At 45.8% G+C, this 25,370-nt stretch overlaps 1 protein-coding gene across 5 annotated transcripts in view; it reads left to right on the top strand.

Moving 5' to 3' along the window:
* The window catches only part of Bcorl1 (BCL6 corepressor like 1), a 66,172-nt gene that overhangs the window by 34,308 nt on the left and 6,494 nt on the right, over positions 1 to 25,370 (top strand). For all 5 annotated transcript variants that reach the window (XM_050123966.1, XM_050123970.1, XM_050123965.1 and 2 more), the window contains 8 exons: positions 1,870 to 2,035; positions 3,066 to 3,146; positions 5,221 to 5,610; positions 8,122 to 8,345; positions 13,202 to 13,423; positions 15,516 to 15,682; positions 16,843 to 16,988; positions 25,071 to 25,148. In XM_050123966.1, coding sequence (XP_049979923.1) covers positions 1,870 to 2,035; positions 3,066 to 3,146; positions 5,221 to 5,610; positions 8,122 to 8,345; positions 13,202 to 13,423; positions 15,516 to 15,682; positions 16,843 to 16,988; positions 25,071 to 25,148 — 1,474 coding nt within the window. The remainder of the gene's footprint in view (positions 1 to 1,869; positions 2,036 to 3,065; positions 3,147 to 5,220; positions 5,611 to 8,121; positions 8,346 to 13,201; positions 13,424 to 15,515; positions 15,683 to 16,842; positions 16,989 to 25,070; positions 25,149 to 25,370) is intronic.

The following is a 25,370-nucleotide window of genomic DNA, read 5'->3' as shown; positions in this document are numbered from 1 at the left end:
TGATTCTTCGTTAGCTGTCTATTTTGTGCTCTGAGACAGGGTCTTTCTCTGGAACCAGAAGCTCACCAATTATAATACAGTTGTTGAGGGATGCACCTAGCTCTGCTTCCCTAGTGCTGGGGTTAAAAGCATGCACTACCTCACTTAGTATTTTTCTGGTGATGAAACTCAGGTCCTCATGCTCTTGTGGCAAGTACTTGACCTACTGAACTACCTTCTCAACCCATCACTTTTCCATTTTCCATCTGAGTCCTTGGCTTGTGGCTGGTATGATGTTCCCTACCTTTATGGCAGGTCTCTTCCTTTCTTAGTTAATTCTTTCTGGGGAAAAAAAAAACAGATACACCCAGAGTTACATAGCAGTTTGTCAATTTAGCCAAGTTGACAAATCAAGATTGACCACCACATAACTTCAAAGTTTTTTGTTGTTTTGTTTTGGTTATTTTTGGTTTTGTTGTTGCTCTTTGTTTGTTTTTTAGTTTTTGAGATAGAATTTCTCTGCATAGCCCTGGCTGTCCTGGAACATGCTCTGTAGACCAGGCTGGCCTCGAACTCAAGAGATCCACCTGCCTCTTCTTCTTGAGTGCTGGGATTAAAGGTGTGCCCCACCATGCCCAGCTGACTTTGAGTGTGTTTAATGCTTCTCACATTCCCTACATCTACAGTACTAGAAACAACTATCTTATCCCATTCTTTTTTTGGTTGTTTGTTTCTGTTTTTTGAGATGATTTTTTTTTCTGTAGCCCTGGCTATACTGGAACTCACTCTGTAGACCAGGCTGGCTTTGAACTCACAGAGATCTACCTTCCTCTGCCTCCCAAGTGCTGGGACTAAAGGTGTGTGCCACCACCGCCCGACTTATCCCATTTTTGTTTAGTGTCATAGAGGGACCTGAAAGCTTGTGAAAATCTGTGGCTTTGGGGTAAAGTTCCTGTAGTGTGTAATCTGATAAACCAGCAGTAGATGGGAATGGGACTGAGCAGCAAGAGTTGATGAAGAGACAGCAAATAGGGGAGGAGATTTTTGAAGACTGATGAGAAAAGGCCCAGATCTGAGGGCCAGCAGTCCCAGCTCTTATCTTTCTTACTGCAGGTATAAATAAGCTATTTTGCAGGGTGGCCTGGTAGTGGCATCCCTTGTGTTAGTATGGACGCTAGACTGTGTGTGACCCAGGAAAAGTCAGTTGACTTATTATCTTAGAGGCTCAGTTTCTTCATCTGTTCATTGAGATAGTTTATGATAAAGCAAATGCAAGAGTTCAAGGTGATACAGAGTGTAAAGCAGCCTTTAATGTATACTCAGCTTCACTATGTATGGTATACCAGACCAGGCCCTGTTCATTATCTTCACAGGGAGATGGGAATCACATCTATGTAATGTTCCTCTCCTTGCTGTAGTTAAATCCATTTTCTGGCCTTAACTGGTACATGAGAAAAATTTTTCTTGACAGTTCTCAGAATTATTTTTAATTGATAGTAATACTCTTCACAGTGATGTTGCTGTCCAACTTGCGGAAGAGGCATTTTTCTTTAATTCCTATCTCTTACTTGTCTACAGGTATACACAGTATGGGTCCTGACTTTGGACCTTTTAAAACAACTTTGGATGTGTGTTCAGGGGCCATGAATACAGATTTTTGTAGACATCTTTAAAATTATATGGATGCCTGAAGGGACCAGCAAGGTCATTTGACTCAGTCCAAGGGAACCCTTATAGCCCACTGGGTCCTATATTGCTGTGACACAAACATCCCCAGTCTTAACTCTAAGAAGTTCATATCCATGCGTGAGCAGCAGGCACATAACTGTGGGAGAACATTCTTAAGAAGCAAACCTGACCTTAGATCTGACTCTTTCTACTTTTTCATAGTGCCGGAAGCTGCCTGGAGACCCCCAGGAACCCACCGCTAAAAGTCCCAGAGGGGCTTCAGATTCAGGAAAAGAGCACAATGGAGTCAGGGGAAAGCACAAGCACCTGAAGCCAACAAAGCCAGAGTCCCAGCCTCCAGGAAAACGAGCTGACGGTCATGAGGAAGGTACCCCAAAGGCTATGCATGACCTTGTAGCCTAAGCTCCCCAGGGAGCCAGTGGAATTTTGGTGGGGAGAGAGTAGTTGAAAGATTGAGTAGAAAATGAATCCTTCTCTGCTGTGGAGTAGAGATAGAATTGGAACCTCTGAAGTCAACAGCCGAGGAGGATGGATGTGTTCTGGCCTAATGCATTAGAGTACCACACATTCTGAAGTCTTAACATTGAATAAGGTGACTTGTAAACAGATAGAAGTTCTACAATAGAGTCACTAACCCATTTCCATGAGGTGGGATTAAGACTCAAAGAAGAAGCAGCTCTAAGAATACTTAGACAAAAACAGCAGAATTGGGATTCATAACACTGTTTTCTCTACCTTTTGTTATGTTGGAAAACTCCCATTCTAAAAAGGTTAAAAACCAAGAGCTGACTAGCTCGCTTGTTAGAAAGGTTTACAGATGTCTCAAGCCCTTTTTTAATCATTTAAGGATACCCAGAATGTTTGGGTTGAGTGTGGGGTATGCTTGACCTGTATACTCTGTTGTGAATGGTCCCTGAGTGCTTTCATGGGAGATGACCCAGGCAATCCTGGCTACAATAGTCCACGTTCATGATCTTGCTCACTGGACATGACCTACCTCTTCTACTTTGTTCTTGTATACTTGTTTCCGTTTGTCTACCTCTTCCTGCCTTAACTTGCTACAGCTCAGTTAGAATGTAACGAACAAAGTTAAGTTAACCTTTGAGTTATGTAAACAGATATGCTACTTTGGGGTATGCTGTTGAGTTGATTGGATACATTGCCTTTATTGGTGCCAGTAAAAATGACCTAGCTCCCAATTTTTAAAACTACCATTCCCAAAGAAATGGGTAGTGATGGTGGCATAAGGAGGGTTAGTTGGGTTAAGCCAGGGTAACTGCAGGGCCAACACTAACCTTTTGGTTTTCTCATTTGAACATCCCATGTGGGCTTTCTAGTTTATAGATTTCTAATTGTGATATTTCTGCCTTCTGCCCCTAAACCACACATCACTCTAGGTTCCTTGGAAAAGAAAGCAAAGAGCAGTTTCCGTGACTTCATCCCTGTGGTTCTGAGCACTCGGACACGTAGTCAGTCTGGTGAGTAAGACTAAGAGTAAAATCTTGCCTTGGCGTCCTTGGTACAAAGTAGACGGTTGGAATTTTGCTTCCCTGTGCTAAAATGACAGGCTCCTTGCAGGGACAAGAGAGTCCTGGGTGTGGGCAGAGGGATCACCTACAATTTTAGGTGGTTTTCTTAGCTTTGTTAGATTAGAGATTTGGCATTATCTCTTGTTAAGAGCCAGTGATGGGAGCCGGGCAGTGGTGGTGGCGCACGCCTTTAATCCCAGCACTCAGGAGGCAGAGGCAGGCAGATCTCTGTGAGTTTGAGGCCAGCCTGGTCTACAAGAGCTAGAGCTAGTCCAGGATAGGCTCCAAAAGCTACAGGGAAACCCTGTCTTGAAAAAAAAAAGCCAGTGATGGAAAGAAGAAAGGCCCCTGCCACTCAGAAAGTTTTGATAATAACTATCACATAGGGTGATGAGATTATCAGTGATCATGAGATGGATCTGTAGCTCCTTTGATGGTATGGCAGACTGTGATATGGGAAGCCAGGGGGTCTTCCCTTGAGCAAGAGGAGGAGGTGCTTCCCACTGCAACTAAGAGGAGAAAGGTGGAAAGGCATTGAGTGTTCTGGGCAGGCACTATCACTTTTGATCCACTGAACTCATCTAGGGTCTAAAGAAGATAGTCATTTCCAGTTCGTGCTCTTTTCTGCTAGCTCTCTGCTGGCTCTCTGTTGGCACACAGGACAGAGATGGTTGCCTGCATTCACCCAGATTTCCATGCAAATTGGAAGGAATGGAGAAACATGACCCAATATAGTCAATGATCTGACATCTCCTTAACTGGCACCCCAGCACATGGCGAGCTCTGTAGTAATTGGGGCTTATAATGATGACCCGGAGGCCTCACAAAGTCCTGAAGTGTCTTCTGAATCATCAAAGAATGATTACATTATGGCCAGTCCCATTTTTGTGTTAAACACATTGAGCTGTATTTGATTCTTTGGAAGTTGGTGATTTCTGTGTGATCTCTATGGTGATTCTGTATTAACCATAATATTAGATTAACTGGAACACACTGTTCCCTGCCTGGTCCATATAATTGCAAAGTTTAGTGGGATACTTGCTATCTTTAAACACTCTGACCAACTTGAAGCTTTGGTCAAGGATGCCTTTTTCCCTCCAACCATTGCTGTCTTCCGCTGACCTCACTGGGCTCTAGGGATTGTTGCGTTAACAGCTGGGCTTTGGGAGAAACATGGTGGTGGTGTTTCTAAGGAAGCTGCTAGATCTCCTGTAGTGTAAAACTAGACCAATTTTTAGAATTGTGCTTTTATTGTTAGCAGAGTTAAGGGTAAGTGAGAAGAGAGAAAACAGCCTCTTGGCAAGGTGGCCCAGCAGAGTAGGAAAGATGCTGTTTGTCCCCGGGTGATCAGGAGTGGAGGGGGTGTGCTCTCCCAGCTGCAAGGAACAGCTGCAGTGGATGGGCAGATGGACGAGAAAGAAAACTCCACCCTTGAACTTCTGGCTATGCTGTAGGGGGTGGGATCAGTTTAATGGAAGCGGGCCTGCTGTGTTCTACTGGGACATGCCTGAGTCAGGCTATGTCCCTAGGAACGGGACTCCTTGCTTCCCTCTTAGAGATACTCTTCTTTTGTGATGATTCTGCTTGGCCAGGGTAGCTCTGTTGGCCATAATGGTGAATCACAGAGTTGTTGGTTCCTAAGTTGTAACACCAGGCTTCCTTACCTAACCCTTGCCTTCAGCTCAGATGGTCTTTACCAAACAACAGAGAACTGTAGTTCGCTCCTGCCCTTTAGCTATGTTTAGCTCCTGGTAAACACTAGGCAAGAGTTTGTGAAATGAATTCAGGAAACACTGTGCCATGGATGAGTAAGGATGGTTTTTATTACTTCAGAATCGTATGGTATTTTGTACTCTATAAAGTAAGTACTTAAGCATAAAAGACTGTCCTGTAAATATACCACTAAAAACTGACAAAGCCTGAACTTGAACTCTGTGAAATCCTACTCCAGGACAGTTGTATCAATACCGTACTTAATCCCTTGAAGAAACACCTGAAAGCCTTCTGTATATTTCATTCATAGGAAGCATCTGTAGCTCCTTTGCTGGTATGGCAGACGGTGACATGGGAAACCAGGAGGTCTTCCCTACAGAGGAAGAGGAGGAGGTGGCTCCTACCCCAGCTAAGAGAAGAAAGGTGAGAAAGACCCAAAGGGATACCCAGTACCGCAGCCATCATGCCCAGGACAAGACCCTGCTGAGCCAAGGCCGCAGACATCTGTGGCGAGCCCGAGAGATGCCCTGGAGGACAGAGGCTGCCCGGCAAATGTGGGACACCAATGAAGAGGAGGACGAAGATGAGGAAGAGGGCCTGGTGAAGAGAAGGAAACGGAGACGACAGAAGAGCCGAAAATACCAGACTGGAGAGTACTTGACAGAACAAGAAGAAGAGCAACGTCGGAAAGGGAGAGCAGGTAAGGTTGGCCATGGCGCTGCTATCCCTGTTGTGAATTCAGCTGGGAAGCTGCAGGCACAGTGACATTCATACCCTTCACCAGTATGTGGCTTCAAATCTAGAAGGAATGAATTCAGACTAGCCTACCGGTAAACTGAGGACTTGGAAACCCCTGCCTTCCACCTTCTTATAGACATCTGAAACTGTGGTTTATGCCATGGTGACTTTCTTGGCATGGGTCACTGTTGTACTAGGGAGTTTTGGTTGGCTTGAAAGAGTCAAGTCTTTGGAGTTCTTTCTTTTGTAATCTTGGGTTTTAAAAGGGGGTGGGGCTGGAGAGCTGGTTCAGAGGTTAAGCACACTGGCTGCTCTTCCAGAGGTCCTGAGTTCAATTCCCAGCAACCACGTGGTGGCTCACAACCATATATAATGAGATCTGGTGCTCTCTACTGACCTGCAGGTATACACATAGTACATATATGTATATTATGTATCCATGCACTGTATACATAATAAATAAATTAAAAAAAAGAAAGAACAACCAGGTGTGGTGGTATAAGCCCATTATCAAGCACTCAGGAGGTTGAGGTAAGAGGACAGTGAGTTTGAAGCCACCCTGGGTTACATAGTGAGATCCTGTCTTAAAACAAATAAGGAGGACATTGGCTGCCATACCTGGGATGCCTTTGCTCATAAACTAAAATGAAAAGTAGTAGTTTTCTAAAGGCAACAGAAAAACTTGAAATATGTAAAATCTGGTTTCTCAGTTAAAGCCACAAGTAGTTTTGGATATACTGTGAGGACCCACTAATATACTAGGTGGAAAAGGGGCTAGGAGAACAGCTAGGGCTTCTTTCTTATATGCATAAGCTATAGCCAATTCTTCATTCCTTTTTGTCATTGTTATTGTTGTTTTTGAGACAGGGTCTCTCTACATATAGCCCTTGCTGTTCTGAAACTCGCTTTGTAGACCAGGCTGTCCTCAAACTCACAGAGCTCCATCTGCATCTGCCCTTGACAATTTCACATATGAGAGTCCATGTCAAGTTTGGGGTGGGGGTAAGTTGAGAACTCTGGGATTTCAATCCCTTCATTTCACAGGTGGTAGAAACTGAGGTTACAGTTAGTTCATAGCCTTGTTGATCTTTTGTGTGCTAGGCTCAGTGTTCAGTCTTGCACCAAAGTCATATATTAATGCCTTAATCTTTATAACACTTTATGGAAAATTTTGCTTGTATCACCTCAATTCTGCTACCATTTCTGGGACTTGAAATATATTCTCCCCATTTATAGATATGAAAAATGAGGTTCAAAGAGATTATGGATTGCTTCTATTCCATTGCATAGTTAATGGTAAGCCAGGGATAAGAATGTACTAGTTTTTTTGTTTTGTTTTGTTTTTTTTTTTTTTTTTTGTTTTTTTGAGACAGGGTTTCTCTGTGGTTTTGGAGCCTGTCCTGGAACTAGCTCTTGTAGACCAGGCTGGTCTCGAACTCACAGAGATCCTCCTGCCTCTGCCTCCCAAGTGCTAGGATTAAAGATGTGCACCACCACCGCCCGGCAAATGTACTAGTTTTTAATTGGTTAGGATGCTTGCTTATAAAGCACAAAGGATTGGGTTTAATTGCCAGTACTACATAATCTGGCTGGGGTGGAATATGCCTGTAATTCCAGGAAGGAGGTGGAGGCAGGAGAATGAGAAAGGCAGAGCCATTGGCTACATGTTGAGTTCAAGGTTGACCTGTTACATAGTGCAGCAACAAACAAGAGAGACCTCCTTGCCAAAATACAAGGTGGAAGCAGAGAACTGAAACCTGATGTTGGCCTCTGACCTCCATGTGCTCACTGTAGCACACAAGTGTCCATACTCACACAACTGCATACATATGCATTCACACATACAAGCCACACAACTCTATTGTGAGTACAAGCGAATGTTTTATGTCACCTACACAAGAGGTTTAGGGCAGGTCCTATGGTGTGAGGCTCTTGCTAGTGGAGTTTGTAGCAGGCCTTTTTGAAATTACAATTCTAGACACATGTTGCCTTGTACCAGTGATACCAATGACTTGATTTCCAATCAAGGAAGGTAGTAGCTTTCTGCCATTCATATAAGTTAAGTAGGCCCATAGCATCTTCTGGACTGGGGAGTTTCTGTTGCGTTGATCTTGGTGTCTTCAGAGAGTGACAAACAGTTGGATGAGGAGAACTGAGACCATAAAGTCAGCTTCTACTTTGATTTTACATCCCCACTGTACTTGACTATTCAGCAAACTGCTAAATTGATTTTCATTTTGGAGAAAGAAAGAGGATCGAGAAAAGGCTGAAAAGAGATTCTGGTTTGCTCTGGGCTATGATGGGGAGAGCGGTTTTTAAATGACCCACATTTTGGGGGCTAGCCAGTTGGGCTGCCCCCTGCTGGCAGGGCTGGAAACTCTCCTACGGGTAGAGGAGGGATTTGTGTGGCGAAGCACTCTAAAGGATGGTATTCCATTTCTCTTACAGTCATTCTTTCCTGTTTCTTGTTCAGATTCAAAGGCCCGTAAGCAGAAGACTTCCTCCCAAAGTTCAGAGCACTGCCTCAGGAACAGGAACCTTCTCTTGTCCAGCAAAGCCCAGGGGATCTCGGACTCACCAAACGGTTTCCTCCCAAATAACCTGGAGGAACCAGCCTGCCTTGAAAATTCAGAAAAGCCATCAGGAAAACGAAAGTGCAAGACCAAGCACATGGCAAACGTCTCAGAAGAGGCAAGGGTGCGTGGCCACCAAAGAGATCAACATGGGGGGGGATATGGGCTAGAAAGGCCAACTTTCTACCAGGTCCCTCTGGCAGTAATTTCCTCAGTGAGGGTGAAGGGAACACATAGATAAGGAAGGTCAGCTACTGTGTATGAAAGTATTCTAGCCGGCGATGGTGGCACACGCCTTTAATCCCAGCACTCGGGAGGCAGAGGCAGGAGGATCTCTGTGAGTTCAAGACCAGCCTGGTCTACAGAGCTAGTTCCAGGACAGGCTCCAAAACCACAGAGAAACCCTGTCTCGAAAAACCAAAAAAAAAAAAAAAAAAAAAAAAAGTATTCTAAACTAGTTCTAGAAGGCTTGGGACAGATTCGAGAAGTGGAGACTAAAGTTATAGGTAACTATATGGTTTCACCCCTGATGTCTTTGCCCCAGCCACCTTTGTGTCTTTTGAGTTAAGGTGTGGTTAAAGCCTATGGCAGGGTGCTAGCCTGCATAGATTGTTAGCATCTAATCGAGAAGCTTTTGTCTGAGCTTAACTCACCAGACACCAGTCATGGAGCTTTCTGAGACAATCAAGGTAGACTACACCTCATAGAAACCAGGATTTTGTTGAACAGACCAAGGTTTCTTTTTTTTTTTCTTTTTTCCTTTTTTTAAAAAGATTTATTCATTTATTATGTATACAACACTCTGCCTCCATGTATGCCTGCATGCCAGAAGAGGGCAACAGATCTCACTACAGATGGTTGTGAGCCACCATGTGGTTATTGGGAATTCAACTCAGGACCTCTGGAAGAGCAGCCAGTGCTCTTAACCACTGAGCCATCTCTCCAGCCCCTAGACCAAGGTTTCTTGAGGGTCCAGGTTAGCTGTTTTCCCTACCCTGAACCCTGTTCCTTTGCCTCATGAGGAAGCCTAGATTGGGTACTCACCAGTTAGGCAGGCAAGCATTCTTTGAATCTTTTTTCAAAATCACCAGTTCATTTGGTTCTGATGTTCATGACAACTGGTGTTGGTATCAGATTCTTCAGGGTACCAGTAAAGAAAAAATAAGACAGTCCTCATGATGGGTGCGTTTTACATTTGAAGGAGGTGAAGGTCCAGTATGTACCTATGATAGGTAGGCATCTGTCACTGACAACCCAAAATCAAAAGGCCATGTTGGTTAGTTACAATTCCTACCCTTCTGTCTAGTTTTTAAGTAGGAATTCCTGAATGGTACTAGCAAAGAAAGGGTGGATGCTTGTCTTCCCCCACCCCTTCCTCCTTCCTCCCTCATGAATCCTTGTTGCAGCTTACACAAGGCACTCAAGTCTATTTGCTCATCTTTAAAAATGGAGCTGATGCTTCTAGTCCTTTCTGTCTCACAAGGGTGCTTGTGGGGAACAAAGGAGGCAATGGCTGTGACAGGCTTTCATAGCGGTAAAGTGTTCTCTCAGGGTTGGTATGCCTCCTTGCACTTCAGGCAGAGACAGAAATGAGAGAACAAGAAGTACAGCATGATTAGCTGGCCTGGCGTGGCAGGATTCCATTCCCTGTAACCCGTAGATTATGAGAAAGATAGGAGCCCACTGAAGAGTACAGAAACCTGCTCTGCATGAAGAGCTTCTTTCCTGTTGTCAGTCTTTACTTCATGTGTGTTCCTGTATCATGTGTGTACGCACATTCAGGTATATAAATGCAGGCTCATGCCACAGCACAAGTGTGGAGGTCAGAGGGCAACCTTGATTGTAGGTCTTTACCTTCTACCTTGTTTGAGAAATTCTCTTTGTTGTTTTCCTGCTACATATACAGGATGAAGTAGCATAAAATTTTCTGTCGATTCCTCTGTATCCACCTCCCACCTTACCCCAGAGCTCTGGGTTTATAGGCACTTGTACAACAACTCCAGCTTTGTATGGGTTCTGGGAATTCAAACTCGGGTCCTCATGCTTGTATGGCAATTGCTTTTACCCACTGAGCCATCTCCCCAGGCTCCCTGTTGTCATTCTCAATCCCTGAGTGCTTCTTAGAGGTAGGCACGTGGATTGTAGTCATTTAAAGGACTTGTGTGAGGTGACTCAATGGTCTTGCTTGCCAGTATCAGGATGTGAAACAAATTTGTCTGCCTCAGGAGGAGCCCTGGTTGTCAGTGTGCCTTGCCATCTTCAATAGGTGCTTTCTGCCTATTTCTGGGACATCCCTGGCAAGTGGGTAAGTAGGCAGAAAACACTGCCACCTTTAAGCAATTCTGAGAGAGGGAAGAGGTCCCAGGATCCTGCCCTCTCCTCCCCTTCTTTTCTGGACACTCAGATGGCCCCATCCCACACAAAGGTAGCCAGCCGCTTGACACTCAGCAGCACACTCTTATGCCTCTGTCTGGTTGTTCTGTCTGGCGAGTGTCTGCTAAAACGTTCTCCTGGAGAGGGTTTTGTCTCTCCCCAGGGCCTCCCTTCCTCCCTCCCGCCTTTCTTTCTCTCCCAGTCATCACCACCTGCTCCAGTTGCCCCCATGGCATGGGGCTTTGTAGTAGGAAGCAAGGCAGGGGGAGGGTTGGGGGACGCTCCTGCATCACTAAAGCAGGGCATTGGCCAAGGGCTTCTTCCCACAGAGGCTCGGAGCCAGGGGGAAGAGGAGGGGGAACGGGTCCTCCTACTTGTTCTCATTCCTCCCCCTCCCAGGCAGCCTTCTTGCCTGCTCTAGCAGCCTGGCCTCCAGAAAGAAACTTACCCTTTAGAGCCTGGCTTAGTTTAGCAAAAACCTACATACATTGCCCTGTGTCGTCCAATCCTGCCATTGTATTCTCCATCTTCTTGGTGGTAAAACAGTATCATATCCTCATGGTTGGTGCTTTCTTGCTAGGGATTGTACCCTTTTGCTATGGAAACTGGTTATGACTTCTCATGATCTTCAGATTCACCAGATGGCACAGATTCCCTGGACCTGCATGTTTTGTCTGTTATTGTTCCTTTCTTGACTTTATGTAACTTCCTAGGTAATTCTTCTGACTGCTCAGGGCTTTCTACATGGAAAGCTTGAATCAAGTAACACATAATTGTGATTGATAAGGTACCCAGCTCAGATGTCAGTGCTGGAAGCAACAAAAGAGAAGGTGACAGTGTGAACGGTCCCCCTAAGGAGCTTAAGAACTAGATAGAGAGCCAGGTGTAGAGGGTAAAGAAAAGTTGCTTGATCCCTGAGTTGGAGGTCAGCTTAAGCAATGTAGTGAGACACAGTCCTAAAGGACATTTAAAAAGGAAAAAAAATAACCTTATTAGGGGATTCACGACTTACCCATAGAAAGCAGCAAGAAAATAAGGAAGTAAGGTGTCAGACTATGTGATTCTAAGTAGGCTTTGGATATACAGAAAGAGGGCAGGGGGCTAGAGCATTGTACAATAATGTAGCAGACATAGGTTAAGTGAAATCTCAATGCTCTGAGGGTTTTGAGTAAACACACGTGTTAGCTCCATTATGGTGTAACAGATCACTCAAAAATCTAGTGATTCTGCACAGCAATAAGCATGTATTGTCTCATAGTTTCTGGAGCCCAGAAATTGAGGCGCAGCTTAGCTGACACCAGTGTGGAGTTTTGCATAAGGTTGCGGTCAGGTGTTAGAGCTACCTCTAGACTGGGTAGATGTGCTCCCAGTGTAGTGCATACATGCGGCAGGGGTGATGATGCTGGCTGTTGGCAGGAGGCCTCTTTTCCTTTCCTCATGGATCTCCCCAATGGGCTGCTCACTTTCCCCACAGAAGATGAAAGTCACGTCCCAGTCTTTGCAGTCTCCTATTACCTAGGTGAGCCTTATCCCATGTGGGAAAGGAGCTTGACTGTTGGGGTAGGGTTCTCAGTCCGTCATGGTGGCCACCCCTTAGTCTTCTTTCTAGCTTCTAATGGATTATGTCTCTCTTGTATGTGGGATATACTTAAGCCCTGCTAACAGCCCTCAGGGGTTGTTCATATCTTAGGCTTGCAGCTGCGTGGAGCTGAGGCTGCTCCCACTTTTGAATACAATAGTTCTTTGAATACAGTTACTTCAACACAGTTATTCCTTGCCTAGAACCTGAGTTTGAGGTACAAGTGACCAAGGAAAGCATAGGATAACAAGCAATAGGAACCTTCTGTGTACCTTTCAATTTATGGTGGGGGCAAAGGGAAGCACCCATGGGTCACTTCAGAGGACAGAACTCTTAGAACATTTGTAGCCCATAGCCTTTATAATGGTTATCTCAAAGGCCTTCTAAGGGAGAAAGTAAGGCTCAGAGGAGTTAGGCTGTGCTTCAGGTGTTATAACTAGTGGATGGCAGGAGCAGACTTCAAACCCAGCCCTGTCTGGTTCCGGAGCCCATAGGCCACTGCCCTGGGTGGGCCTGAATATAATCTTAGGCTGTGGTATGATGAAAGATGGGAGAAGCCTGCGAGATTGGATATGGGGCAGGTTTATATAAGAGTGAAGGTATTGAAAATTGTGACTAGTCATACTTCAGTCTCTTGTGTTTCTTTGTTCTTCGCATTACTTACAGACATTGCTTATCCAAAACCTCAACAGCAGGTAGAAGAGGCTTGTCAAGTGCTTTAGAGAAGATGGACCGTCTCTGCCCAATTTTCAGTCCTCTTGTCATGCCATGCTTTATGGGGCTGAGGATCTTATAAATATCCACTCATGGAAATGTAGAAGCTTTCTTCACTTTGAAAATAACCTCGCATAGCTAGTGACTAGCCTAGCCTCCAGTCTCCATCTCGACACTGGGCCACTTGGCTTGCTGTCAGTAAAGCACAGCATGAAAACAGATGTCGTGAGGTGGCTTTGGCAGCCAAATGGTATGGCCATGATGAACTGGGTATGCTGCCTGGCCTGACCTAGAGCTTCATTTCTTCTTTCCAGAGCAAAGGTCATTGGAGCCAGCAGAGGACACGATCTTCTAAATCTCCCACTCCAGTGAAGCCCACAGAACCATGTACACCCTCCAAGTACCGAAGTGCTGGCCCAGAAGAGGCCTCAGAGTCACCCACTGGCCGACAGATTCCCCCAGAGGCTCGGAGACTCATAGTAAACAAAAATGCTGGTGAGACCCTCCTACAGCGAGCAGCTCGCCTGGGCTATAAGGTGAGTAAGGTCTCCCTGAGCAGGCAGGCAGTGACAGGATGCCATTAGCCTGAACCTCAGGGAACAGCTATGCCATTGGCTCCTCTGGGGCCTAAGTCTGCCTGATCTCCCTCTACTGTCCACATGCCTCTGAGGCTGCTTTGCCCCTTATCTTATCTCAGTATATGGGAAGGTAAGCTCAATGAAAAGTCAACTCAGGATCAATGTAATTGAAATAGTAGTGCAATATCATCTGCTACATCCCTAGGCTAAAAAAGAGATTTGGCATTTTTATGTTGTCTTAATTTACCTGAGTAGTGGCTCTTCCAACCAAGAGGAACACAGGGTGATTATTGTTTACACTTTAACTCCTGTAGTTTCTCCTCATTTTGGCTTTCATATAGAAGGGGCAAGAGCATGTTCAATAAACCAAGCCAGAGCTAACCTCACTTCCTTATACTGGCAAGCAAAGCAGTATTCCTGGAGCGCTTATTTTGTCATATTAAGGACTCTGATGTAAGCCTATCAAGGTAGATATTATTGCAAACAACTCTAGGGAGTTAGCAGTATTAAATGATATGACAAGATGTGTGTGGTGGATTACCCAGATGGAAATCCCAACCCTTAGGAGGTAGAAGTAGGCAAATCAGTAGTTGAAGGCAAATCTCAGCTACTTAGTGAATTCAGATCTAGCCTAGGCTACCTCTGACTGTCTCAAAAATAAAACAAGATAAGTTGTGTCCAATATCATTTATGACAGTATTTTTGTCCGAGTTCAAACAGGTCTTTTGATTTCCAAGTGCTGAGGAATGGCAGAACTCCCTTATTTATTTTGATGACATTTAACTGAGGCTGAATGTTGGCGTACATTTTCATCTTTTTCCACTTTCTGTTGACACAAACGCCCCTGACTATGTATCTTCACTCTCCATAATGATTTCCTCAGGATTTACTTGTGGATATGGGCTTAACTGCAGTTCAGAGTGTGCCTTCTTTATTAGACTTTCTGTACATATAAGCGTACAGACTGTTTTGTGAAGCTTCATTTGTGTCCACATCAAGCAGCCAGTTTACCTTTCTGGAAGATTTAGTGTGAGTGTCTGCATGGGCTATCAGGGAGACCTGAATATGTCCTGAAAGCCAATCTCTGCAGAACCAACAAACAGGCAAACATTGGGGAAGCAGAGACCAGCGCTGGAACTTGGTCTGGGAAACAGTGGGCATTTGTATCAGTGACAGTGTAGGAGGCACATGTAAAGGTAGCATGGTGCTTTCCATGTGCAGGAAACAACAGCCGTAGTGCAGGCTCACAGTAGCTTTCTCTGCCTGAAAGCGTTGACCTCAGAACAATAGTAGGTACCATGTTCTGGAAGCCAGTCACCCTATGGCACTGCCAACCCCCATCCCAGCTTATTCATAGCCTTGTCCTAGGCTATCAGAAGTGCTTCAAGTCATTTGAGTTCCACCTCTGGGTCCTGTCACCTTGTCACCTCAGCCCCAGGAAGGTAGGCATGACCTGAGGCTGAGTGACAGGAGTATATCGTAGGGCTAGAGGTGTAGCTCAGATGCTTTGCCTAGCAAGCACAAATCCTGGGCTCAATTCACAGCACTGCACACATTGGGTGGAGTGATCCATGCCTGTATTCACTAGGCAGAGACAGGAAGATCTGAAATTCAAGGTCATCTTTGGGACATAGGGAGTTTAAGGCTGGCCTGGGATACAGTGAGACCCTGTCTCAAAACAGGAAACAAAACAGAGTTGTACTTGGTGCCATGACCCTGTCAAGAACAGACCTTCCCATCTGTGTCCTGTAAAGCTCAAAGAGGTGAGCTCTGGGCAGCAGGGGGCCAGCTCCGAGTCTTCATCCCAGTGATCACCACCTAGATGAGTACTCTTAGTCATAAGAAATGTCTTTCTCCTGCCAAGGGAACAGCTCAGAGCTGGGGCTCTGGCAGGAGAGGCTGAGCACTGACTTTGAAATGTGTCTTTTGTTCCCACATATAAAGGACAGGCTTTGAGATTTGTCAGACACTTGTGGAGTGGTGAGTCTAACAGGAATGATTCCCAAAATGAGACTTTTCTCTGCTCACAGAGCTGTCCCCATCCCCACAGGACGTTGTTCTCTACTGCCTCCAGAAGCACAGTGAGGACGTGAATCACCGTGACAATGCGGGCTACACAGCCCTGCACGAGGCCTGTTCCCGGGGCTGGACTGATATCCTGAACATCCTGTTGCAACATGGGGCTAATGTGAACTGCAGCTCGCAGGATGGCACAAGGCAAGAAAGCTGCTCCTCTGCCAAGTCTCAAACCATGGTTCAGTCTTTGGCTGCGGAGGTCTCACTCCAGCCTAGATACTTGCAGCACATCCAGCTGCTGGCGTTAAAAAGGCCTTCCCAGGAAGCCTTTGAAAGGATTTCTGTGGGCTGAAGGGAGCCAGCTTAGGGCAGGAGCTGATGAGTTCCTCAGTGTTCAGTCCTTCCTCAGTGTTCAGTCCGTACTGAACTAAGGAAAGGCTGAACTTGTCCAGGGTTCATTCTGTCCCTTGTCAGGTCCACTCACTCTTCCTGATGGGCAACTTGTCTCGTGTGGAATTGATGCCTTCGGATCAAAGCTGGAAGCTAATCTTGGGCTAATATTCCAGATTTGTTTTTTTTGTAATTCGGTCGCTGTGCATTTAAAAAATGAGCTGCCTGAGTCTGTAAGATTAGATTGCTATATAAAGGTACTTGCCATCAAACCTGAAAACCTTGGGTTCCCTATGATGTAAGGAGACAGCTGATTCCTGCAAGTTGTCTTCTGACTTCCACACACAAATATTCATGCATACACACACACAATGAACGAATACGTAAATGCAATAGCATATTAATGCACACACATACACAAACATAAACACTTGCTGTGTTTTGGAGAAGTCACGCCCACTCTTCTCAGAGGACCTACTTCAGGAAGTTCCAGGGGATGCCATATGCCAAGTAGAAGGACCCAGATCAAGATATGTGGGCTGTGTTTGGCTGCCGCCTGGTATGGAGCCTCCCTACACATCCTTGCCCTTGAGCAGTTGCCTGGGTCCTTCCTCTTCAACAACCACCTGTAGCTGCTTTAATCTGACTTCCACCAAGGGACCTGTTCTCTGCTGAGCTAGTAGTAGATCTACATTGTGCTCCAGATACTGTCCACAGATGGAGGGGAGTGTAAAGGAGAGATGGATATGAGAGAGAAGAAAAGGAGTGCAGAGAAGACAAAGACATGGCCACATAGGATAAGAGTTTCAGGCCAGAAGTGGCTTCTCTGCTCTAAATCTTACCCATGTTGCACTGGGGATACCCTGAGGTCATCACCGTAGCATCTCACCCCCTCCCCCTAATATGGTAGCCTGAAGCCTAAAAACTTGCCCCTTAAGTCCTGTCTCACTGACCCTATATGACCTCCACAGGCCAGTTCATGATGCTGTGGTCAATGACAACCTAGAGACCATCTGGCTTCTGCTATCCTATGGAGCTGATCCCACACTGGCTACCTACTCGGGTCAGACAGCCATGAAGCTGGCCAGCAGTGATAACATGAAGCGCTTCCTCAGTGGTAAGCATGGACCAGAATTGCAGCCAGAATCCTTAGGGCTGGCCTGTGTTGCTGCTGGTGATGGTGGGGCTCTTCAGTAACTGTCCTAGACAGCCCCCACAAGGAGGGTCCACCCTCTTCACATATTCCTTCAGTGTCTTGGGACTCTCTAGCTACTTTATAAAGCCCCTTGCTGTGAGTGTCCACACCACTACCTCTGTTAGGCTCTAACCTAACCTCCTAGAGGGACTCATTTCATCACTAGGTGTCCGGAGTAGGCCTCCTGGCGGGAAATTGGCTATACTCTTAGCTGGGAGCAAGATATGTCGACCTGTGCTATGAATGGAATGTCAGTGTTAGAGAACAGATAATCCCCCATTTTGCTGTTTCTGCAATCTCCCCTTGACTGTAATTAAAGTGCTGCTGAGACCCTTTCTGAAGCTTTATTCTTCATGGCCCTTCTCCCGTGGTAGCTTTGCTATTCCCTGTGCATTCCAATATCCCACTTCTCTCCATTCCTCTCTTCCCCACCCGCCATCTCCTAGTGAAGTGTCATGGTCAGGCCCATGGCCAGGGCCAGAAGCCACTGCATTCATTTTCCTTTCTAGTAGGTAGTGCTGTATGTCTGCAGGTGGGCAGGTTGCTCTGACTGAGCTGGGCAGGTGGGATGGAGGAACGAAAGAGAGGAATCTAGTTTGAGTAAGCTCAGTGTCAGTCCCTTCGGACTTTATCTCAGGGCATCGGAACCTTCAGCTTCTTGTGACAGCATGGCTTAGTTCTTCGGGTTGCCTGAGTGACGGATGTTGCAGTTCTGAGTTGGAGCCATGACCCTTCTCACAGGCTTCAACTGTAGTAGAGTAGTCTGTTTCTTGCTCTCACCTAAGCTTTGGCCCCATCAGTCACCAACCATCCCTGCTAAGGATGCACTATTTGGTTCCCAGGTAGGGAGTTGCGGTTACTAAACAAAGGTTCACTGAGTAGCTGTTAATGGAGGAAGTGGGAGAACCTGTACTAAAGGTTCCCATGGAAGAGGCTGCAGGGGGCAAGCAGATGACAGGTCACCTATGGAGGTTTTTACTTGAGCTCAGCCAACCTCCAGACAGGTCCCAGTGAGTTTAACTAACCCTTGATGTGTAGGCCTCTGGCCCTCCAGCCTGACTTACCTCAGGCTGGGGGACTAGAGGCTTCCTTTTCCATTTCTTTCCCCCTGGCTCTAGGTCCTTGGGCATCTGATCATCATGAGACACAGCCAGCCACTTAGGAATTTCTTTTCTTTAATCACTTGACTTGGACCAGTGGTGACTGGTACTCACTTTAGCAGAGCCATCCCAAGGGTACAGCATCTGTGGCATCCTCTCACATGTACACTCTGTCTTAGATATTGGCATGGCCCTTTTGCACTCTGGGTTCCCAGGACCATGTATGGACTAACATCTAGAATATGCCTGTATAACGAAGACATTTCATGAAACTTGTCTTTCATAACTTGTCTAATGGGAGGGAAACTCTGGCTAGAAACTGCCCTCTCCAAAGTCAAGGGCAAGTAAAGTAATCCCTCTGGTTACTTTAGTGGGGCAATGAGCTCCCTTCTCTAAAACTCCAAAGGAGTTTAAACGTTGACTTTTTGTTTTGACAGTGTCTATGCAGTTGTGGCTGTGTCTTAGTTGTGGCTATGTAGACTAGACTGGTAGAGATCTGCCTGCCTCCGCCTCCTGAGTGCTAGGATTAAAGGCATGTACCTCTACACCTGATTGATACTATTTTTATTGGCTAAAAAATGAGAGATAAGCACTTCTTCCATTTTATTTTTATAAACTCATCCCAATCTCCTAGGTATTTTTAAAAGGCTTTCTGAGACAGGGTCTCACTATTTGGCTCCGACTGACCTGGAACTTGCTATGTATAACAGGCAGGCCTCAAACGGAGGTCTGAAGCTTTCTCTTAAATAACATCCATCTGCCTTTGCCTCCTGAATGCTGGGATTAAAGGTGCCACCACACTCAGTTAAAAAGATTTTTAAGACGTGCATGCGTGTGTGTGCGTGAATGAATACCACAGCCTGTATGTGGAGGTCAGTGGACAGATAACTTTCAGGAGTTTCAATCTTAGGTCATCACGCTTGTACAGCATGCATGCGTCTCCACTGAGACATCTCACTGACATATAGCTAGCCTTTGGACACCCCCTTTCCTAACTAAAGTGCTTCTTGGTGTTGCAGATCCCAAAGGAGACTCTTCTAAACTCTAGTGCTCTTGCCGATCTGGGCAGAGCATCTTCATTCAGGTCTTGGCACGTGTTTCTCAATTCATGGGTAGAGAGGTCGTGCTCCAAGGGAATGTTCATAGACTAGGGCAACACTTCTCCATGTAAGGGCAGGGCTCTTGTTACTAGGGAAAGTTCTAGCAATCCTTGCCCAGACCTTGGCATGATCCTCCAGTGGAGGCAGGCATTTGTAGGCGTCGACAGGTCCCCCATGCAGGGAAAACTTAGACTCGAAAAATCTTTCGATGAGGGGTGACTGAGAAGGTGATAAAGAGAACTTCTTTAAAAATGAAGGTGAGCTAGCTGTATGTGGTGGCACACACCTGAAGTTTAGCCCTGGCCGGAGGCAGGAGACTAAGGTAGGAAGATGGCTGGTATCGTGAAGCTGTCCTGGGTTACATAGTGAGTTCCAGGCCAGCCTGCACTAAGGTGAACAGAAAGACCCTGTTTTGAAAAAGAAATGGGATCTATGCAATGTAACAAAGTTCAAGTGACTAATTCAGTGACATCGAGAGCATTCACGATAAGTAGTCACCATTGGCCGCTCTCGATGCGTCACACTGAGCATTCCCTCTCTTTCATCCCTGGATGACACCTCCCTGGTCCCTAGGAGCCTGAAGGTAGAGGGATGTTCTTAAGGGTGGAGGGTAAGGAAGTACTCCTCCAATGCCAGACCATATATATCTAAGTATACATATACATGGAATTCGGATGGATTGATTTTTTTATTTGGGCCTTTTGAGATGGAGGTTTTTTTTGTCGTTGTTGTTGTTTTCAGTTTCAGCTCACCATTCTGGCTGCGCCATTTGAAAGTGTTCTGCCTTTCATCTTGAAGCACTTGCTCGGCAGGGGCTCCAGAGATGAATTGTCTTCATCCTCCCCTAGCAGAATGTCGCAGCAGAAAATGAAGCAAACCCATGCAGGTTGCTAAGGGCTCCATTTTCTGTGGTTGTTCGGCTTGTGCTCGTCATAGCTTTTCTCACTATGCAAGACTCCTGTTCTGCAATGGTTGCCTGGGACTGAACTCTTCTAAGTCCCCAAAGAAACATCACTATTTTATAGTGTTCCTGTAGTGAGTTAATGTAAAGCAGAGGATGACTGACTTGTTACAAATGTGGACTTCCTTAAAATGGGTTGACTCCAGCCAAGGCCCGTTTCTCCTGAGCTCGTTTGTTCTTCTGCCTATCCAATTACTGAGTTTCTGTTAGGTTCTGGATGCTAAAGGCCATATAGTAAACCCTTTCTACCTTGTGGAGATTGGAGCATGGAGCTGTCCAAACCCCAGGAGATCTTTGAAAGGCCAAATTACAGGCCTGTTACTCATTTACCTTTGACCGTTTAGAAAAAAAAGAGCAACAGACAATCTAGCAGAGAAGGAAGAGAGACCCATTTCCCCTCCTCTGTGGGGAAGAACACGGGTTGAAGGGAACTGTGCAGTTTGGGTTGAGGCATTGGAACAGCTGTGTGGACTTCTTTTCCTTTTACTGATAAAGGGATGAGCCTTTGACCATTCAAGGTCACTGAAGCACAGATTTTTGTTTCTCCTGCCAGAGACCTCTATCTATATCTATGACCCCGTGTCAAAGACATCTCATTTCTTAGGTTTTCTCCTTTCATGTCCCTCAGCTGGTGACTTAGCGGTTAGGAGGGGTGTGATGGGATGCTAGGATCTTGAGAAACTACTGGCTCCCACTCCATGGCAACAAGGGATTCTGTACTTAACCATGAGATTCTGGGGGTGCTTTCAATCAAAAGGTGGTGTAACGAAAAATTCATGATCACAAAGTGATCAGTTCATGCCTTCTAGTTCATTTATAGCATTCTCCAGCCAGCCACGACTTCTGTCTAGGTCTGAAACAATATCATCATATCATCCTGCATAGAGCCTTGAACCAGTGAAGTATTTGCTTCCCATTAACTCTGTTCCAAACAGTTGCCACTCTGTAATCTTGTCTTTGTGGATCTACCTCTTCCAGACTTCATATAAATGGAGCCCTACAACCTGGGGCTTCCGTGTAGGCATAATCATGTAGTATAATGGTTTCGTGCTCCATCCATACACTGGCATATTTCAGTGTTCATATACTAGTATCGAAAATTAATTCCCCCTCTGTGTGGGGGGGTGCCAGAGAATTGAATCTGTCCTTCCACTATGCGGGGCCCTGGGATTGAATACAGATCATCGACTTGAGGCACCTTTACCCACCGAGCCATCTAACTGGCCCTACATTCTTTTTTTGCCTAATAACATGTCATTGTGTGTATATATGCCATTTATATTATCTGCTCATTCGTGCGTAGTCATTTGCACTGTGTCCGTCTTTTAGCTTGTCAGTAGCGCAGCTTTGATCATACATTGCCCATATAACCTGTTTTGATTACTCGTTGTCAGCTAAGTTGTGTGTATACCTAGAAAGGGAATATGTAGGCCCAGGGCACTTTCTCACACAAAGGATAAAATCTTGAAAGTTTGGTGTGGGTGGAAGGAAAATTTTAAAAAAAAAAAGGAAGGTCACTCATTTGCTGGTAGTCACATCTAAGGAGCGTGCATTAAAGCTACACGATCAAGTGACTCCTCCCTCCCATGTGTCTGTCACTGACAGGCCTGTTCCAACTTTAGCGTCTTTGCTCATGCCAGTTAACTTTGGGCTGTCTCAAAAAGGCAAGTTCACCTGTCCGAGACAAAGCTTTGCAGGCTGTGGAGAGAATTAGAGGAATGTGCTGTGGGATCTGAAGGCACTCCCTAGTGAGGAGCACAGGAATGTGGTGACCCGTGGAATCCTTGTGTGACGGGAGGGGGGGGATGTGAGGAGACATGACAGGAGCAGCAGAGTGCATGTGTTTTGGCATGGTGTCATTCTCTCCTTTCCCCTTTTCCTACTGTCTGTCTGTTAAGCTCTCTTAGGTCCCAGGTCCTGGACTTCCAGCACAGGAGAGACAATGGTAAACAAGATAGACCTGGTTCCTCCATTTTTTAAAATAAAGGCCCCCTTTCCTCTATTTCCTATGACCCATCACAGGACTAGGAGTAGATCGACTCTTGCCCAGCAGGTGCTTCTAGAAGGAAGTCTTGTCTCGGGTGGTACAATGTATAGAAGAGGACCTTGGCCCATCTGTGTGGTGTGCAGAGATCTGATCTACACAACTTAAGGTCCCCCCCCCCACCCGCTTCTGCTATCACGTTGAAAGCTGTTCCCTGGTGCCTTTCCAATGGGAACAGCTCTTTGTGTCCCAGAAGATGGCCAAGAAAGGAGTGGCTTTGGTAACTTGCATTAACAGGCAGTCCTTGCTGCGGGACTGGCCCAGAAGGGAGGCCTTCTGCAGCACTCATACTTTGCTGTGAAGGAAGCAAGCTGCGCTCCTTGGGGAACAATTGCCAACTTCCGCCTGGGATCGGCTTTGCAGGTAGTCACCCTCACCTCCTTGTGTTCTTTGGACTCTCTTCTTTCCCGTTGCCTAGGTGCTACCTGAGAGCTGGTGGCAATCACCCACAGCTCAGTCAGCCTGCTAATTGTACTGTTTGGCACACTGGCAACTTCCAAACGGCACTCGCAGACCGCATACTTAATCTTTCAGGAGAGCCAGTAAGACTACTTTGTATCTGTGTGGGAATAAGAGGTGAACCCGTTCACTAACAGATGCCTAGCTAGGAAACAAGGAGGCTGAGGGGAACCTGGCCTCCATCTTGAGAGTGAGGAAACAAAAGGCAGGTGTTTGGATTGTGGTGGCGCACACATGGAAGATCTTTGACTTTAGACAGTTGAGTCATGGAGTGTTGTTGGCTCTCACAGTGTGTTCTGCTGTCACCGTGTGCTTCCAGAACTTAGGGAAAACCCAGCTCCACTCTCAGTCCCTGCCCTACCCCTCCCACTCCTCCAATACTAACATACTCAATTTGCTTACTGTCCTTTTGCTTTGTGTTTTTCAGTGTAGCCTTGGCTGTCCTTGAACTCAGAGAGGCCTGAACCACCGCTGCCAGTCTGGGAAGGTTTAAGTTTTAGCTGGGCTGTGGTGGCAAGCACCTATAATCCCAGCACTCAGGAGGAAGAGGCCGGCAGATCTCTGTGAGTTCAAGGCCAGCCTGCTTTATTTAAGACCTATTTCCAGGACAGGCTCCAAAACTACAGAGAAACCCTGTTTCGAAAAACCAAAAAGGGGCCTGGCGGTGGTGGCGCACGCCTTTAATCCTAGCACTTGGGAGGCAGAGGCAGGCTGATTTCTATAAAACTAGTTCCAGGACAGGCTCCAAAACCACAGAGAAACCCTGTCTCTAAAAACAAAAAAAAAAAAATAAAAAAAAAATAAAAAAAAAAAAAGAAAAACCAAAAAGGGGAAGGTTTACCATGGTTTTTTGTTTGTTTTCATTTTTTTTTTTAATTTTTTTTCTGCTTTCTGTCTTACTGGCCTTGACGGAATTATATAATATGTGGTTCTCATATCTAATTCTTACACTTAGCATCATGCTTTCAAGGTTCATCTATGTGATATAGTGGTACTCTGTTCTTTTATATGGCCTTTTGTGTCTGGCTTCTTTTAGTTACCTTCCATGTTCCTTTTTATGGTTTAGTAATATTCTTCTGTGTGAACTTTACCTGGTTTTATGTATCCACTCATTGGACATTTGGGCTGTTGCCAGCTTTTGGCCCTCATGAATAGAGTTCGTTCATGAGGACAAAACTTTGAACACTTGTTCTCAGTTCTTTTCAAAAATTAATTTAGTGTCTATGTGCATATGTGTCACCCTATGCAGGCCGCATCATATGTATAGAAGCCAGTGGACAAATTATGGGCTGTTGGTCCTCTCATTGCACCTTGTAAAGCAGAGTCTGGTTTTGTTGCTGTGTACTCCAGCCTAGCTGGTCTGTGAGCTTTCAGTTGATTCTCCTGTCTCCACTGGGAGCCTTGTCACTGGAATTCTGAGACGATAAATGCTTACCACCACACCCATTTTTCTGTGCCTTCCAGTGATCGACCTCAGTCGTCAAGCTTGTACGGCAGACACTGTTACCTGCTGAGCTGTTCTCTAAGCACCTTGTATTGAGCTCTTTTGGGTAGAAGCAAAGGGTTTTTGTTTTGTTTTGTGTCCTAGGCTGAACTCGAACTTGATTCTCTTGCCTGAGCCTTCTGAGTAGTAGAGATTTATATGTGTGTGCTGCCATTTCTAGCTTCACTGTGTGTGTGTGTGTGTGTGTGTGTGTGTGTGTGAGAGAGAGAGAGAGAGAGAGAGAGAGAGAGAGAGAGAGAGAGAGAGAGAGCATTCTAAATTAAACTAGAATCTTCCACACGCTAAGCATGCATTCTGTCACGGAGCTATACCCATAGTTATTTCCCTTTAAAGAATCAGATCGTGAACTGGGTGCATTAATACTTGTGATAGGCAAAGGATTCTGCTTATAGAGGAATGGCCTGTGCTCTTTGAAGCTGAGGTCCCCAAGCTACAAGTCTCCTGGCTGATGTGTAAAAAAGAGAAGAAGCCCAGTGAGGACTGGAGACTATACATGTCACAGCTTCCTCCAGCCAACTGTTGACATACAGGAATGCAGAGGCGATGCTGCCAGATCTTTGGATTTTTATCTGTTTTTTTTTTTTTAATAAAAAGTTGGAAATCTAATTTTTAAGTTTTAAAATACTGGAGGCTGGTTTTTTAAAAATCTTTTTATTTAAAAACTAGGCCATATATCGGTGAGCTGCATGGGACTTCTGCCTGCTTGCTTGCAGTCTGTTGTGAGCAGGAAGTGAACCTCTTTCCTGTCACCCGGGCCCCTCTTCCCCTCCCCCCAATCCCACAGGGACAATCCTCTCGATTTCTTCCTTGTTTCACATCTTCCCCTCTCTCATCAGATCACCTCTCGGATCTTCAGGGCAGAGCAGAGGGTGATCCTCGTGCATCCTGGGATTTTTACAGCAGTTCTGTGTTGGGTAAGTTCTGAATGGGGAGACTGGCTATATGTATGTATCTATATCACCAGTACTGCTTGGAGGTAGGAGCCTCCTCTGTGGAGGCAGCTGTTCCTCACCTGGTAGTAGCTTATAAACCCTTTCAGCCCTTCCCCCTCAGGCTCCAGTCAGTAGTATGAAGTCTGAGATGCCACAGGGATTTGCATAAAATCTTCCTCCCCTGCCTTCTGCCTCTCCACCACC

This window comes from Alexandromys fortis, unplaced genomic scaffold, assembly GCF_014885135.2.
Source record: "Alexandromys fortis isolate MF-2015 unplaced genomic scaffold, M_Fortis_MF-2015_v1.1 scaffold_224, whole genome shotgun sequence".
NCBI lineage: Eukaryota > Metazoa > Chordata > Mammalia > Rodentia > Cricetidae > Alexandromys > Alexandromys fortis.
The sequence above is the reverse complement of the archived record's forward strand: the minus strand, read 5'-3'. Positions and strand labels throughout refer to the sequence as shown.